This window comes from Rhamphochromis sp. 'chilingali' (genome assembly GCF_963969265.1).
Source record: "Rhamphochromis sp. 'chilingali' genome assembly, chromosome: 18".
Taxonomy (NCBI): domain Eukaryota; kingdom Metazoa; phylum Chordata; class Actinopteri; order Cichliformes; family Cichlidae; genus Rhamphochromis; species Rhamphochromis sp. 'chilingali'.
In genome coordinates this window covers 12,805,109-12,821,305 of record NC_137945.1, presented here as the reverse complement: position 1 = coordinate 12,821,305, position 16,197 = coordinate 12,805,109, and the positions used below count along the sequence as shown (strand labels likewise).

The window sequence follows — 16,197 nt, the reverse complement described above, 5'->3', positions numbered from 1 at the left end:
CCGTTTATTTCTTGGTGTGTGCTCCATGCAGTAGTAATATCAACTTAAACTGAAAGTTTACTGAAAACGTTTTATTTTGGTTTTATTTTTTTAACCGCTGACCGGAAGTTCTGTTTGTGACATCTGCGGAAAACGTTAGCTAACTAGCTAGCTCATAATAATAAGGTGCGAGGCAGGCAAGGGAAGATTACTGTCGCTTTTAAGGGGTTTCGGATCATTTTTAAGAACCAGAAGACAGGAAACAGGGTGGATACGGTCCCGGAGGGCGTGGACACGCGTGTCATTTCTCTTAAAGCTGCCCTTTACGTGCTGCGGAACAAGCAACAAGCTGTGCTCAGACTGAATGGCCGAGGGCTTCTCAGGTAACTAATGTACAGTTTTAATAACAGTGACTCACAGGAACCTGAAGCAGCCTAAACCGACTCTTAAATCACTCTGAAGTACTGACTTTAGCAGCTTCGCTAACAGTTACACACTCTCTTGCTAGTTGTGTTAGCTGGACAACCTTAAGCAGCCTAAACATAAACTTTTAGCTGACGCAGTTTTCTGTTCACTTGCTCTGGGTTGCTAATGTTAGCTTAGCATCTCCGAGTGATCGTGCAGTTCGTGAATGAGGTAACGACACGTGACAGCCGGGGAACTTTGAAAGGCAATAGCACGCCAGATGATGGTACGCGTTGCTATCCATAAAATCGAGAGCTGTCATGCTAATTTCAAACTCCATAGTTTCATTACTTGTACATATACTGACCTTAAGGTTTTAAATTGCACACAAGAACAGATCGTCCCCATATAGTTAAGGCATAGAGTCTGGGTTTACTCTACTCAACAGAACTCTTGATTTTGGCCATTTGACATACCGAAATGTATTTTAGGGTTTCGTAAACAAAACGGTATTGCAAACCACAAAAAATGGTCATGATAATTTTACACCGGCGGGTGCAAACATTTTTCCACATGCAGGAAAAAAAAATCTGTCTATAACATTATTTGCTCATGGCAAAATGTTATTGCACTCTTTATTTGTCCTATGCAATTTAAAATGTCATCTCATAAGTAAATAGATCACAACGATCCCCGAAATTCTTGCAAAATGACAATAAATGATGTTGTCCTGCCTAGTTTAAAGTTTTAAGTGTTTTTGCTCTAAATATATTTGATGTTGCTCATAACTTGGTTCTGTTTTCTTGTTGCAGACCCACCTGACCTCAATCCAGATCTGACGCAACATCAAACGTCACATCAGCACAAACCCAGAAGAGGCCGACCCAGACACAGCAATGACAGACACCTCAGTAACAACAGTAATGAGACCTGTCATCAGTATGGACCCTTTAATCAGGGCACTAATCCCCCTTTTAGCCATAGATCAAATTATGAAGATCATCATCGTCCTCCTTACCAAGGAGGAGATGAAGGCAGAAGGCGAGGCAGAGGAAGAGGATGGAGAGAAGGGAACAGAGGAGGTTCTGTGCCATGGCGGCAAAGACCTGGAGGTGATCCATACGGTGGCAGCAACAGATACATGAGTGGTGTCCATGCTTTTGCACATCCCATGGGTGGTGCTGATGGACCCAACTGGCGGCGAGGAAGTGCAAACAGGGATACGGAACAAACTAATGAGGACCAGGATGCCCAGGCTAAAAAACCAAGGAAGTTTAGTCAGGAGCAGCGAAAGGGAGAACATAATGGCAGTTGGAAGGAGAACAACACCACAGTGGAGGATCAAAGGAAGAGAGAAGACTCAGAGTCCCAACATGACAATAATCAGAGGAAACACACTGACCCAAAGCGACGGCAAGGACCAATCAAACCACCCAAACAACCATCACAAGAGGAGCCAGGCTCAGAGAAGGGAACCAGTGGCCAAGATGACTCTGATCAGGGGCGAGCATCTCAGGATTCTGCAGGCAAAGGTGGAAGAGGCTCAGGAGGGAATGCTCCCCTTCAGGCCAGAGGGGGGAGAAGAGCAAACTATCAAAACTACAAACCTGGTCAGAGGAGCTGGAACAAGATGCCAAAGAGCAAAGAGACGCAGACAGGTTTGACTCTTACTTCTGTAAAATGTTGTCTGGCGATCAAATTCCCCAACTTATTTTACATTTCTATCAACGTTTTACATTTTTATATTGTTACAGTTTTGTCAGACACAAAATGTTTAATCAGAATTTATTGATTTTTTTTTTTTTTAGGAAACCTGGTTTCCTAACAAACTAACATAAGTTAGTTCAAATTTCCCCGTATTTTGCTGTTAAGTATTTCATATTCACTATATTTGCAGAAAACATTCCTTTTTGGTTGTTTTTGGAGGATTTTTTTTGTCCCTTTTTAGTAACTCTAGTTCAGTTAGTTTTAATATTGGGCCTGAAACCAATGTTTAATGTTATGTTTTATTGATTATTTTGTTTGTAAAAAGGCCAGAAAATAATTAAAAATGCAAATCAAGCTAAAAAAAGCCCAAGCCCATGTTTTATAGTGCTTACTTAGTGTAAAAATCTTAGGATGTTTGGTTGGAAATAACCTGAATTATTGATGAGTCTGTCAGTGAACTAAAGGACATACGAGCAGAAAGTTTTGGATAAAGCTCTGTGGGTGGAAACGAAGTATTTGTTGCCATCTTCTGAACCTCTGATCTCTTCCTCCGCAGGGTGTCTGATTGAACAGCTGTCGGAGGAGAAATACGAGTGCATGGTGTGCTGTGACGTGATCCGGGTCATGGCGCCGGTGTGGAGCTGTCAGAGCTGCTTCCACGTCTTCCACCTCAACTGCATCAAGAAATGGGCTCGATCGCCAGCCTCACAGGCAGACGGTGCGGCGTGTGAACACAGTGTTTACTCTGTGTGGGAGCATTTTAGTGTAGTCTGTGTACTCAGCATAGCGAGCTCCTAACAGTGGCTGGTACTCGGTGTTCAGGGATGGTCACTGTGACGGTAACTCGTGCAGTGAAATTCCTGCTGCTTCTGCAGTGCATTGTGTTACATTGAAAACGGAGAGGCCAAGTGGATTTCTGTTATTGTTCCCATTATGAATCTGCGCTATACAATACAACACGTCACCTTCTGTCCTTCATCATAGGAAAAAAATATAGAAAAAATGTTTTAAGCTACATTTAAGGCTAAGTGATTTTTACTTTAGTGCCACAGATGAAAACAGGATCTGAAAATGTGTGTACTGGGAAAGCACATCCTTCCCAGAGGGTGACCCTTTCATTCAGCGTTATGCAGAAAGGAAAAATGGATGCATGTATGTTAAAGTTCAGCTTTTTTGTATCAGATTCAGCTGAAGGTTGGCGCTGTCCAGCCTGCCAGAATGTTTCAATGAAACACCCGACCTCCTACACTTGCTTCTGTGGTGAGTATTTGTTTAATTCAAGCATAGATATACACCACTGCTGAGAAATGGTGATGAACTTGCTCTCGGGTTAGACGATTTAATGAAATTGTTATCATATCCCACTGACTCCTTCCCAAAGCTTCGTTACGTTAAGTTTGCCACAAAGAGTGATGGGAAGAGTTGTTCCGTTTGTTTCATTGGCAGGTAAAGTGACAAACCCTGAGTGGCAGCGTACTGAGATTCCCCACAGCTGCGGTGACATGTGTGGGAAGAAGAGAAGTGGAGTGGACTGCAACCACCCCTGCAATATGTGAGCCTTAAAAACACAAGAAAGCTGCTTCTAGCTTCAAATTACGTTATTAAAAGACGGTAGGGCTTCAGAAGTTCATCGATAACTTTTAAGAATGTATTTCTTTGTGAGGTTTGCTGTGAAACTGTTTTTATTTGATGCAATTTTTAGGTCTACTTGATGGTACACTGTGGGAGCATAAGCTGTTATATTTTAAGAGACAGATTGCATGTATGGGAGATATTTTATTTAAAGTTCACCCCAAACACTCCCTTTGTGGTCATATCTCTAAAAATACTCTTACTCGCCCCACAGACTCGTGAAGCCTTTGACAGACTGTAGTTTCTGACTGAGCTTGTTATTTCATTGCCAATAAATGTATTTTATCTGCATTTGGGGTTGGGGTCCTTGGTAGCAGATGTAAAATAAAATGGAATTCAATTGCAGACAGATTTTATAGATGACTTCAGTGGCTTCATAAACTAGTAACTCTCACTTTGCAGCCATGTTGTTAATGCTTGTGGACATTTATTTTATATATATATATATATATATATATATATATATATATATATATATATATATATATATATATATATATATATATATATATATATATATATATATATATATATATATATATATATATATATATATATATATATAAAAAAAATTAATGGGGACTGAGCCATATTTTAAATATGATTCATTACTTGGACTTATTAATGTATTACAAGGCTGGTAAGAATCCTGTCTTACCAGGTTTGGTTAGAGTAACTCGCACACCTGCTGTTCACATTTATACTTCAAACCCGTACGTTAATATGTTCTTTGTCTTCTCAGCTTATGCCACCCTGGACCTTGTCCTCAGTGTCCTGCCTTTGCAACGAAATCCTGCATCTGCGGGAAGACGAGGTACTCGACCTCTGATCACATGTGAATCTGTCTTTTTATCCTTTTGGATTTTACTTTAAATATTTCTTAATTCTAATTAAATTATGTCTCTCAAGTCAACCAGTGCGCTGCGGTCAGGCCACTGTGCTCCAATGTGACAAAGTGTGTGGTGCTGTACTCAACTGTGCTGAACACACCTGTGTGCAGGTGTGCCACAGCGGGACCTGTCAGCCATGCCAGCTGCAAGTTCAGCAGGGTGAGTCTCACTTTGGTGCAGATGAATAGCTGAATTTAGCTTATGGAACATTTTTAAATGTAATGAACTCTTTTGCTGTTTTTATGGGCAGTTTGCTTTTGTGGCGTGACCGCACGGGAAGTCTCGTGTGGCACAGATAAAGCAGGATTTGATGGTTCGGGACATTTCTCCTGTGGAAAAATATGTGGGAAGTAAGTCCAACTCTTCAGCACTAATTCTGCCCATCTAAAGCTTTTATTTTGCTCCTATCACAGCCGCGTGTATTTAACTGCTCTTTTCAGGATGCTAAACTGTGAAGCCCACCGGTGTCAGCAGGCATGCCATCGTGGCCCGTGCAAGTCGTGCCCGCGCTCACCAAGCCTGGTGAATACGTGTCCCTGCGGTCAGACGCCGCTGACAAAACTCCTGGAGCTGGGTTACTCTGAGCGACGGAGCTGCTCCGATCCCATCCCCTCCTGCGGGAAGACCTGCAACAAACCCCTGGCCTGCGGCTCGAGTGGTGAGAAGAAGTGCTGTTCTGTCATGTCGAAATACTCATAGCATCAGTTAGAATTAGGAAATGATTCGAGCCTCATTAAGATTGCAAAAACAGGATCTGAAAATGTGTGACAGGTGACGCTTTTCAACAATATGTGCTGTGGCAGGAGAAAACAGGTTCTTTTCTGTCATCTGTTTTAAAGTAATATTGATAAAATGGCGATGAAGCTTTTAAAATCCAGAAGAAAGCCAGAGGAAGTTCAATGAGAAAACGGCAAACATCATGTCACTAAAGCTGAATGAATTCCTTGATCTTTCCCCTGTAAAACATCCTGTTTTTTCTTTTTATTCTCAATCTTCAACTGGCTTTTGTTTCTAAAAGAAAGCAACTGCTTTCTTCTCTGTGGCCTGTTGTGGTTGTGCAAACAGGATGTACATCATGTTAGGCCTGTTTTTGTTCTTGCAGCCTGACGTGAGATAATGAACTTGTGTTATTTCAGACATCATCCATCTGTGCGAGAAGCTGTGCCACGAGGGCAGCTGTGGGCCCTGCTCTCTGACCTCAACTATCAGGTGCAGATGTGGCTCCAAGACTAAGGTTTGCAGAAATATCAGCAGCTGTGTTTTTTCTCAGTTCCATATTTTTTTTTATTTTGAAGACACTGAAGATTTGAAAGATTTCTCCTTTACTTTCCAGGAGGTCCCATGTGAGAAAATCCAAAAAGAAGGTGAGGTTTTAATAAATATGAGTATAGCCCACCCTGAGCTGCCGTCCTGTGTTTAAATCCTGACTTTTGTCTCTCCAGAGGAGCTCGTCTTCACTTGCGAGAAGCGCTGCAACAAGAAGCGCTCCTGTGGCCGACACAAGTGTGGGGAGCTTTGTTGTGTGGTGAGTGTTCATTGAATCTGGGTCAGTGTTTTCGACTTTATGCTCTCTGTTCTCACACACACATATACATTTATTTTTCTCTTTCCCTGACTGGTTCTGACCCCAATATTTTTGTCTCACCCGAACCAACTAACCATTGTTATTGTCCAGAAGAAAGTGTGTGTTAAACATAATAGCTGTTATCTCAATGAAATGCAACCATGTGACACACATGGCTGGTTTAAGTGAGATGGTCAGTGAATTCCCCATCTCGTCCTAAGTCAGAGCTGCACCCATTCAGCTCTCCTTACACACAGAGCTGTGTATGTGACACAGAATCATTGTAAACCAGCAGGATTATGTGACAGGTGCAGCAGGGATGTTACGGATGTTAGTCTGACTTTGTGCCATCTGTAGAAACAAGGTTTGTCTCAGCGGTGGGCAAACCATACCACCAGAAGAGTTATTTTTAAATAGCTCTAGACCCAAAGAGACCTGCATGGAGCATATTTTGCTTTAAAGTGAGTACTTACTTAACCAACGTATTTGTAATGTTTGGTCTGTTCAACTTAATGGTTTTACCTGCTATAACAACCAGCCCAACCCAACTTTGGGATAAAGAGTATGTCTTCTCTTATCTTCTATATTGTTATTGCTGTGTTGCCTTAATTAAGTATAAATTAGCCAATCAACATTATTAGTAATTGTAATGTTTTTTTGTTTTGTTTTTTTACCACATGTGAACAGCGGTGTGGCCCCACTTATATCTTAAGTGGGCTACACCAGTGAAACCTCCTTTTTGTCAGTGTAAAGAACTTTAACGACAAATTTAATCCCTGAGATATTTTTAATATCAGAAAAAGAAGCCAATTTCAAAACTGCAAATGGTGCCAAGCGGGCCATGTTTTAATCTTAGGCGGGCAGATTCTGACTCCCGGGTCCTAATGTTTGACACTCGTGCCCTAGGGAGTCATTAAATGCATATTAATTTCACACTGACTGCAATCGTCAGCTGATAGCAGCCAGTCTGTATTTGATTTATGCATAATTTAGCTTTTTAGTTAACAATTCTTAATTAGATTGAGGGTCTGGCAAATGCAAAGCCGGCAGGAAACATCTCGACACACTCGCTGCCTTTATACAGTCACGGCAAGCACTACAGGAATGACTTGCTGTGTAATTGTCCAACAACATCCAGCTGACAGACGAGCAGTGAGGAGAAACAGCCAGAATAAACAGTAATAAAGGAAATGGGTGGACATTAGTAAGAAGGAAAGAATAGTGAGGATATGTTACTGGGTTGGGATATGACTGAATTTGAAAGCTGACTTGCTTTGTAGCTCTTAATTACTTTGCATCATGCGGGGGTGACTCTACGTTTAAATTTCAGCTTGCAGCAGCCTTCTGATAAGAGTGTTTTTTGAAGCGCGTGAGGTGATGTTAATGTTTTTGTCCGTGTGTTTTCAGAGCGTGGAGCACAAGTGCTCCATGATCTGCGGCTACAAGCTCAACTGTGGCCTCCACCGCTGCCAGGAGCCTTGTCACCGTGGAAACTGTGAACCCTGCTGGCAGTCCAGTGAGTATCGAGTTCACGAGCCAAGTCTCTGAAGTACCACAGATTTATTCTGTCTCACTAATTTGAAGCTTTAGCTGTATTTTGCTTGGCGTTAAGATGCCACGAGTGTGTCACGAGTCCCACTGGGTTTTTAGGTTTTGATGAGCTGACGTGTCACTGCGGGTCCACGGTGCTGTATCCACCCATCCCCTGTGGAACGAAGCCACCCGAGTGCAAAAACGTGTGCACGAGAAGACACGAGTGTGACCACCCAGGTGGGATTTAGCTGTAGCTCCTTACATCAGGGTTATTGTAGTTTGTGTGCTTCCCAGTTAGATTTGAAAATGTTCAGTTTTAGTTCAGTTTTCTTTAGTTTCAGTGACTCAGTCTCAGTAAACATGGCCATCAAAGACTCATTTGTATGTTTTAGATAGTTTTAGTTTAGATAACCTCGGTTCACACAGCAGCTGTATCGAATAACTGTTAATATGCTCCTGACATTTGCCTCTGATTTAGTGTTTCACAACTGCCACAGTGAGGAGAAATGTCCTCCCTGCACTTACCTCACGCAGAAATGGTGCATGGGAAAGCACGAGGTAATGTTCCCCGAGCCCACTGATGGCACGACTTGTTTCCTGTTTTTGTTCTTGCAACTGAAGCGACACCCTTTTCTCTGACTCACAGCAACGCAGCAACATCCCGTGTCATCTCCAAGACATTTCTTGTGGCCTAATGTGTAATAAAACGTTGCCCTGCGAGACACACCGCTGCAAACGCATCTGTCACCGGGGAGAGTGCCTGCCAGAAGGCGGCTGCCAGCAGCCCTGCACGCTGCCTCGTCCAGACTGTGGCCACCCGTGCGCTGCTCCCTGTCATAAAGGCAGCAGCTGTCCACGCACCACCTGCACTGCCAAGGTACAGAGCAGTGCCACTGAGAACAGCTGGACTTCCAGTGGCTCAAAAACAGGTTACAGAGTTTGTACAGATGTTCTCTGTCACATCAGGGCTTGGGTTTTTCAGCACATTTTCCCACCATCAAAAGTTCCTCCTCTCTCTAATAACTTATTTCCCTCATGCAAATGTTTAGTGAATAAATTCAGTGTCACATCTGCTCAATAGTCCAGCTGTGAACCCGCTGTTTTTGCATGAAGGCTGAGGACATGTGGCGCGGTGCTGTGTAACTGTCATAAATGGTTAACTTGGAACAAATAATAACACATCAGTGGCAGGCTTCAGACTCCAGAGGGAGGCCATTCACAGCTGCACGAATTCTTCGTGTGAACTGACCTGACCTTTTTTAATTTGCGTATTTGTGCTCTTACAGAAACACTTCTTCTCCAGGGAGGAGAAATCTAATCCTTTGTGTCGTTCGCAGGTTGCGGTACAGTGTGAGTGCGGTCGTAGAAAGGAAACCGTGGCCTGTGCAGAAGCAGCCAATTCATACCAGAGGTCAGCTCTGCTCCCATGTGTTCAGCTTTTTTTTTTGTGTTTTATTCTAGACCTCGTTTGGCATTTCTCTTTTTGGCGACATATATATTCTGTTATAGCTGTGAAAAAAACCCTCAGTCTTCAGGCTCCTGTAAAAGCTCAGATTCAAGGAGTTCAGTGTTTTTTGAGGAGCAGCCAATCAGAAGAAAGCTGGCTTAAAGTCAGAGGAGTGTTAAAGAGCTCGTTTCAGACAGTGGATGAGCTGAAGGGCACCACCATGGCCCAGTTTAATAATAAGTAAAGATTATATTAGACTGTGAATGATGCAAAGCTACTAATGTAGCATCTAGGAATAAAATTAGAATTTGAAACGAGCAACATTTATCCGATATTTTTGGTTTTGTTGTGCAGGTATGCTGCCATTGCCATGGCCAGTAAGCTTTCGGACATGCAGCTCGGTGACTCCATGGATATCGGCCCGCTGATCTCTAAGAAAGAGCTGAAACAGACGAGGTAGAGTGGTGCAGGGAATTAATGATTTAAAGCTCGAACCAGAGGTGTCAAACTCAAGATGTGAAACATTTGCTGAACAGGATGTTCGAGCTTAATTATTTCAAGATTATTTGAACAACAGGCGAGTCCTTATGTGTGATGGCCAAGATGCAGCTCTTGTTTGAAAGTAATTATGTAAATAATTTCCTGGAGAGGGCCAGATTTCGTTCTTTAATCCATTCAGTGGATTACTTTGAACTGCAGCTGAGGTGTGAAAAGCAGTCATCCTAGAAATGCGATGCTTTCTCAGGCTCGAGTGCGATCAAGAGTGCGCCACTTTGGAGAGGAACAGGCGCTTGGCGGAGGCGTTGCAGATCGACTCGTCTTCTGACCCCTTCAACGTTCGCTCCACCTCTGCGTACAGCGACAGCCTCAAAGACGACGCCAGGTCTGATATCTGTTTTACTCCACGGTGACGGTTATGTGACGCCATGTTTGGGTTAATATTCAAAGTCAGAGGGAGCGCTGCACTGAAACTGCAACTCTGCTCTGCTTGCGTTTCAGAAAAGACCTGAAGTTTGTCACAGAGGTGGAAGAGGAGATCAACAATCTTGTAGAGCTTGCTAATAAGGTACGATCTGTATTTGAGTCTCCTTTTCCTGTTTAGGGGTGAGGTGTTATTTAAGAGCTCTAATGTGATGTAATGCTCCATCTGGTGGAGAATCTGGGAGACTGCTGTAGTCCCAAGTTTTTAGTGGTGAAGCATTTTACTGAGTCACTCGCATTAGTCAGTATATTTGCATTCAAGTCAGTGCAGCATTTGTACATAATTACCCCATAAAACATTTTGTTTTAAACTGAACTTTAACCCTAAGTTTTTAAATTTTTGAAACTTTAATGATCATTAATATAACATGTATATCATGTTCTTTCTAGTTAATTAATGTCATTTGCTCCGTTTAGCCACGATTTCTTTATATTTTTGTTGTTTACTGCTAAGGGATATAATTAGTAAAACAGCTGGGCTTTAAGCTTAATGTGAGAAATACCTTATTTATCCCAAACTTTGGTAAAAAGCTGTTAGAGCAGCCAAAACATTAAACACAGACTCTAGCTTAAATAAAGTGGAGTAGACGAATAAAATAAAATGGCATGATGTAACAAAATACCTCAATGTACAAACTACAGAGAAGAGAGGAGATAAATTTAAGAAAAGGGAAAAGATAATATGAAATTTAAAAATAGAAGTTTTAATTTGATAAGGTAAAATGTATAAAATAGAGTAAAACACTGTATAATGCATATGGAGCACTTAATAAGTAAACCTTTAATGAAGGTTAAACATAAAAACATAATAATAATAATAAAAGAAATCAATAAATGGATTAAGTACAATAAGTCTAAAAATAATATGATGATTTAAAATAAACATGTAAATAAAATGCAAGAAAAGGTCAAAATTAGGAAGAATCTCAATAAAATTCAGTGACATGCTATATAAAAAGTTTCGTAAAATACAGTAGGGGGCTTAGTATTAAAAAATTAAAAGAAAATGAAGGTTTAAAAAGTAAAACTATTAAAATACAAAAATATGTTATGTTTAAAGTGGCTCTGTTGAGCACACGAGCTCAGTATTGTTGCTTGCCATTTGAAGCGGAAAGTCTGGATTTTTATGGAATGGCTCCTCAAGTCGGATTTCCAACTCAGGAAGTTGGAGAACCCCCACCAACCCCGACTTCACAATCCAAGATGGCAGCAGTGTGTAAATATCAGTAAAAGTGTAAAACCTAGGAGGCAGTAGTAGGTAATGTGTACTATCACAGTGTTTGTGTATTTGTGACTTGCTAAATAAGCTGAGCACTGAGCGCGCGCGCGCGCGCTCCATCCAGAGCTGCAGCCGGTGTTTAAACGGCTTTATCACGAGTGATGGATGAATGGCTCTGGTTTGTTAAGGAGCAAAACAAAAAACTTTTCTTTTATTTATTACAAATGATTGATTATTACTTTTATTACTATCATTTCTGATCCGCATGGAGTCATTAAACTTGGTGTCAGCCCGAGGTGGAGACAGTGGCCCTTTACGGCTGTGTCACTAACAGCTTATTTAGCTTCATTATTTTGTGCCCCAGTTGTTGTATTTTCAGCTCTTTTGTCACAGTTTCCAAGCTCAAATAAGCGAGTAGGAGACTTCTCGGGCAGGTGGAAACGTCTCCACGTATTTATTTATTTCTTCCAGTCCTCTGTGATTCACCGAGGCTCTCTGAGAGACCGACATTACTGCTTTGATTTCTTTTCCAAAGGACTTGTTTATTACTTAGCGGAGCCTCTTTTTGGAACGATGGGTCATGAATGAAACCTTTTTCTGCCCGGGAGTCAGCTTAGTGAAATGTTTTATCTTATTTTCTCAAGGCATGTTGTGCTGACTTCACTGATTTCATTTTTTGGGCTCTTTCTTCCCTAAAAAAACGAGTTATTAAATCTACTCCTCTGCTTAAATTTTGCTAAAATCCCCTCCAACAGCCCTCTGGCAAAGAAAGCGATTCAGTTTTGTACCAGCTGTTGTTCTCTTTTACTCTGAAAAGTCAGGTCAAATGTGCCTACTGACCCGTCTATATAAAATAGGCCACGCGTGCACTACAAGCTCAAAAGTACATGGACGCTTCAACTCGTATGTATAGACATTAAGCTGCTGCTGTAACAGCCTCCACTCTTCTCCCTAAACCTTTCACATGATTTTTTTGGGACCTGCCTGCAGGGATTTGCTCCCATTCAGCCACAGAAACATCAGATAGGGCAGCACAGATGTTGACAGACATGAACTGGATCACAGGCCAGTTCATCCCAAAGGTTTTGGATCTAAGCCCCCCACCAAATTTAAAAGAAAACAAACACATTTCTTTATGGACGTGACTTTTGGGCGTGAAACAGTCACGTTGAACCAGGAGGATCCCAAACAGTGAGGACAAGGCTGAAAGTATTTATGAAAGTGATAGATTTGTATCACTTCATACCAGAGGTCAGCTCACAAAACGTGATTTGTACTCACGTTTGTAGTTTGGAGCAAAGTTATTATAGTAAAGTTATATTAAAACAAAATAAAAAGTTTGTTGTCCTCAAATCAGCAAATAAAATAAAAAGTAGTGTTTGCTAAAAAAAATAAAATAACAATGAGATAATACTTGAAAAAGTGATTTTGAAAAAAGCAAAACAAGTATTTTTATTTTGTGATTTTATTTATTTATACAAAAACAGACATTAAAAGTTAGCATTGTTTTTAAGATGCATTATATCAACACAAATATAAAAAACAGAAATAAAACAGAAAACGGCATGTACAGTAAAATGGAAACATTGAAGGATGATGATAGTAATAAGACAGTAATAAGACCCATTCCAATGATCAGATGTGTTTTTATTCCCGGTGGCAAAGTGTTTCAAATTTGTGGACCTTTAATTTTAAAAGAGGACCGACCAAATGTTCTTTTACATTTGGTAACATACAATCTCATTAAATGCTCCCCTTGTGGTTGCAGCTTTACCTGCTAGAGTGACTGAATTGGGGCCATTTAAAAGCCAAGAAAACATGAAAAATCCAAGCGCAGGATGTTTCGCAGCTGGACAGATGTGTTAATGATGTGCTACCCTGTTAGCGAAGCTGCTCCACTGCCTGTCCGGTAAGCGGTGCAGAGAGTAGTCGGGGTTATCGATGATAGATGACGGTTTGTTCAGCGACATCCTCGCCACCTCTGATTCAACAGCTTGCAGCCAATCGCAGAGCCAGCCTTCCCGATCAGTTAATTCAGTCTGCTCGTGATATCAGCAGACCACAGCAAAGTACACTGAGCTCCCCACAATCGTTATGAAATGGAGCCTGTTAATCCCCTTCTTGTGTACAGCCTGTGCAGGAAATGTCCTTAACTAAACACAACCAGCCCGAGGAGACTGTGGTGCATGTGAACATCATGTTTGTTGAGACTAGTGTGTCTGTGGGACTGTGAGTCAGCTGCCTTCACTGTGTCTGGACTCTTATACCTGAAGCACTTGCATTTTGCTCCTGAAACACAGACTCCCTGCTTATTAATTCTCAGTTTTGTACATGTAGTACACTGAAACATGCAGGCATCTCTCTGTTCATAAATGCATACTTTCATAGCAGCGTTTGGTTATGCACTATAGATGAAAATATTGGGGGGGAATTTTCCACAGTCGTTAAAAAACAGATTGAGCCGACCGGATGAGCCTGAGAGAGCCTGCTCCAAAAGCACCGTCACCCCTGGATTTCAAAGAAGAGTGTGGAGCATTTAAAAGACCCTGATCACATGATCAGACCAGGCTATTATAGACTGCTATTATAAGGTCACAGCGGGTCCATTATGTAGCTAGTTGTGTAGGGCTTTATATGCAATTAATAAAATCACATGATTAGAGAGGCTGACTGCTGTGGTAAGGTCTCAGCAGGTCATCAGCTGGCACTGAGGTTAGAAGAGGCAGGAAATGGAGGGTGGAGAAAAGCGGTGGAGGTGGTGGAAACGCACTTGAGACAAAAGGCACTGGTGGTCACCGTGGTGATGGGTACACAAGGTCTGGGCTTGTTCCCAAAGAGCCAGGTCTGGTCAGAAAGGTCCAATGCAACAGAGCCATGAAATAAAGTCCAAGCAGGTGTAGAGGTGGAGAACGTGAGCAGTGGTGGAGCTCTGATAGCAAGGAGCATGGACAAGATGGGAGGGGACCCTCCAGCGCAGGGTCACCTGGGCACACTTCCTGTCCAACTTGGCTCTGGACAAGTTTCCGTCTTCTCTGCAGCTGCCCAAAGGCTCTGACAGACAGCCGCTATCTGTGGCATTACGACCAGGTGCTGAAGGCGGTGGCTAAGAGTTTTAGCTTCAGCCATCAGCACCAGCAAACACCATCATGCTTTAAAGAAGACTATATCCTTTGTGAAACCTGCTGTTTTCCTGTTTCTTTACTCTTTGCCGCTTAACTACTCACACTCGCTCTCTCTATTTTCTCGGCCGTCTTCAGCAGACAGTTCAACTTTTTCACCTGTTTTCAACTCATGATTTGCACTACACGGCATTTTCCCAGGAAATGTAACTTTTTCTAGTCTCACAATAAATGTTTGATTTTTGCAGTGAATGAAAGAAGCTTCGAAATGTGAGATTTTAAAAATTCAAATGCTACCAAGGTTCTTAGCAGGAGATATATTTCTTTAATTAACAGGGATAGCGCCTGTTAATGGACATCAGAAACTATAAGATGTGAACGGGCTAGACTGAAGCAAAACTGCTCCCAGCCCAGGTCAGATCAGACTTCAGTGAACAAATATGTACAGGAACACAACAAAAACGTCACACAGAAGTGAGTTATAAGTGGTCGCAGACCTGCTCTTTACTGCTATTGGTAATAATGACGGTGAGGGGGTCGATATAAGGACTAACATACACAGACATACCACTAAAAATAAACCCCAAAACTAAATTAAGCGCCAGATTAGACTTTTCTTTGTTTGCCTCGTTTCTGTCTTGTGACACTTAAAACAAAGCAGTGTTATTTAAGGCCTGAAGAAGAGATAAGAAACCAAAACAACAATCAAAGAAAGTCTGGTAAAATAAAAAAAATCTGTATTTGTGATTCTTCCCTGTCATCTTGTGACTGCAGACTTGAGCTGCGACCTTTTAGAGGTGCCCGACATCACCACGAATGCGGCTTTGTAGCTGAAATGCAACTAAACATGCGAAAAGCGAGCATGACCGTAGCCTTATGAAGCATCCGTTTCTGCAGGGAAAGCAGTCGAAGAGGAGCCACTGTTTCCCGCCGATGAACCGAGAGCATCGGAAGATCATCCACGAGCTGGCCGAGGTCTACGGCGTGGAGAGCGTGAGCTACGATAACGAGCCCAAACGCAACGTGGTCATCACGGCTCACAAGTGAGAGCGCGACTAAATATACGAGCGCCGTTATCATAGATGAGAAATGCGGTAATCGTGGAGTCGAGGATGTGCCTGTGTATCTTGTTTTGTTTTGTTTTTCTCGCCCAGGGGGAAGTCGGCCTGCCCGAACTCAACCCTGACTTCACTGATAGAGCGAGAGACAGCTGCACGGGCTCCTCCTCCCATCGCTCATATCAAACAGCACAGCAGCAAGTAAGTGTTAATCTGTGGTTAGAGAGACTCTTCTATACGACTCCAAAAATGTCCTTAAACAACACTCGGAGACGGACTGTCTTACTTTCATGCTGCTGTTTGTTAGTGTCTTTCGCTGCCTGCTTGTGATTCTTCTTTTTGTGTTTTCTCATCAATTAATCTCCTGCCAGGTCTGCCGGTGGAAGCACCTGGTCGAAGATGGTTAAAGAAGAGCCTGCGATCGATTATTTTGACGTCCAGGACTGAAAGTAAAAACAAATCTTCTGCCAAAAAGTCCAAAACTCGTTTCATTTGCATTCATCTGAGACCAATAATCATAATTTCTCTGGCTTCTTGTTGATAAAAAATAAATGTTTGGAAATATTTCAAAGCTGCAATGGTCTCTGGGGAACTCTCACTCTTGTTATATGTGGGAGGATGAATTGAGCCCTTGAATTTTGACATTAAAGTCCATGAAGACTT

At 42.0% G+C, this 16,197-nt stretch overlaps 1 protein-coding gene across 1 annotated transcript; it reads left to right on the top strand.

The window, feature by feature from the left end:
* Positions 1-115: 115 nt before the first annotated feature.
* nfx1 (nuclear transcription factor, X-box binding 1) lies at positions 116-16,197 on the top strand. The gene is made up of 23 exons (XM_080864623.1): positions 116-362; positions 1,197-2,042; positions 2,648-2,809; positions 3,274-3,351; positions 3,538-3,643; positions 4,466-4,537; positions 4,633-4,772; positions 4,864-4,963; positions 5,054-5,271; positions 5,750-5,847; positions 5,947-5,977; positions 6,056-6,138; positions 7,585-7,693; positions 7,828-7,947; positions 8,189-8,268; positions 8,357-8,587; positions 9,048-9,121; positions 9,512-9,613; positions 9,903-10,040; positions 10,157-10,223; positions 15,374-15,519; positions 15,631-15,735; positions 15,906-16,197. Exons 1-23 carry the CDS (start codon positions 344-346, stop codon positions 15,979-15,981), a joined length of 3,201 nt encoding a protein of 1,066 aa, XP_080720749.1. The 5' UTR covers positions 116-343; the 3' UTR covers positions 15,982-16,197.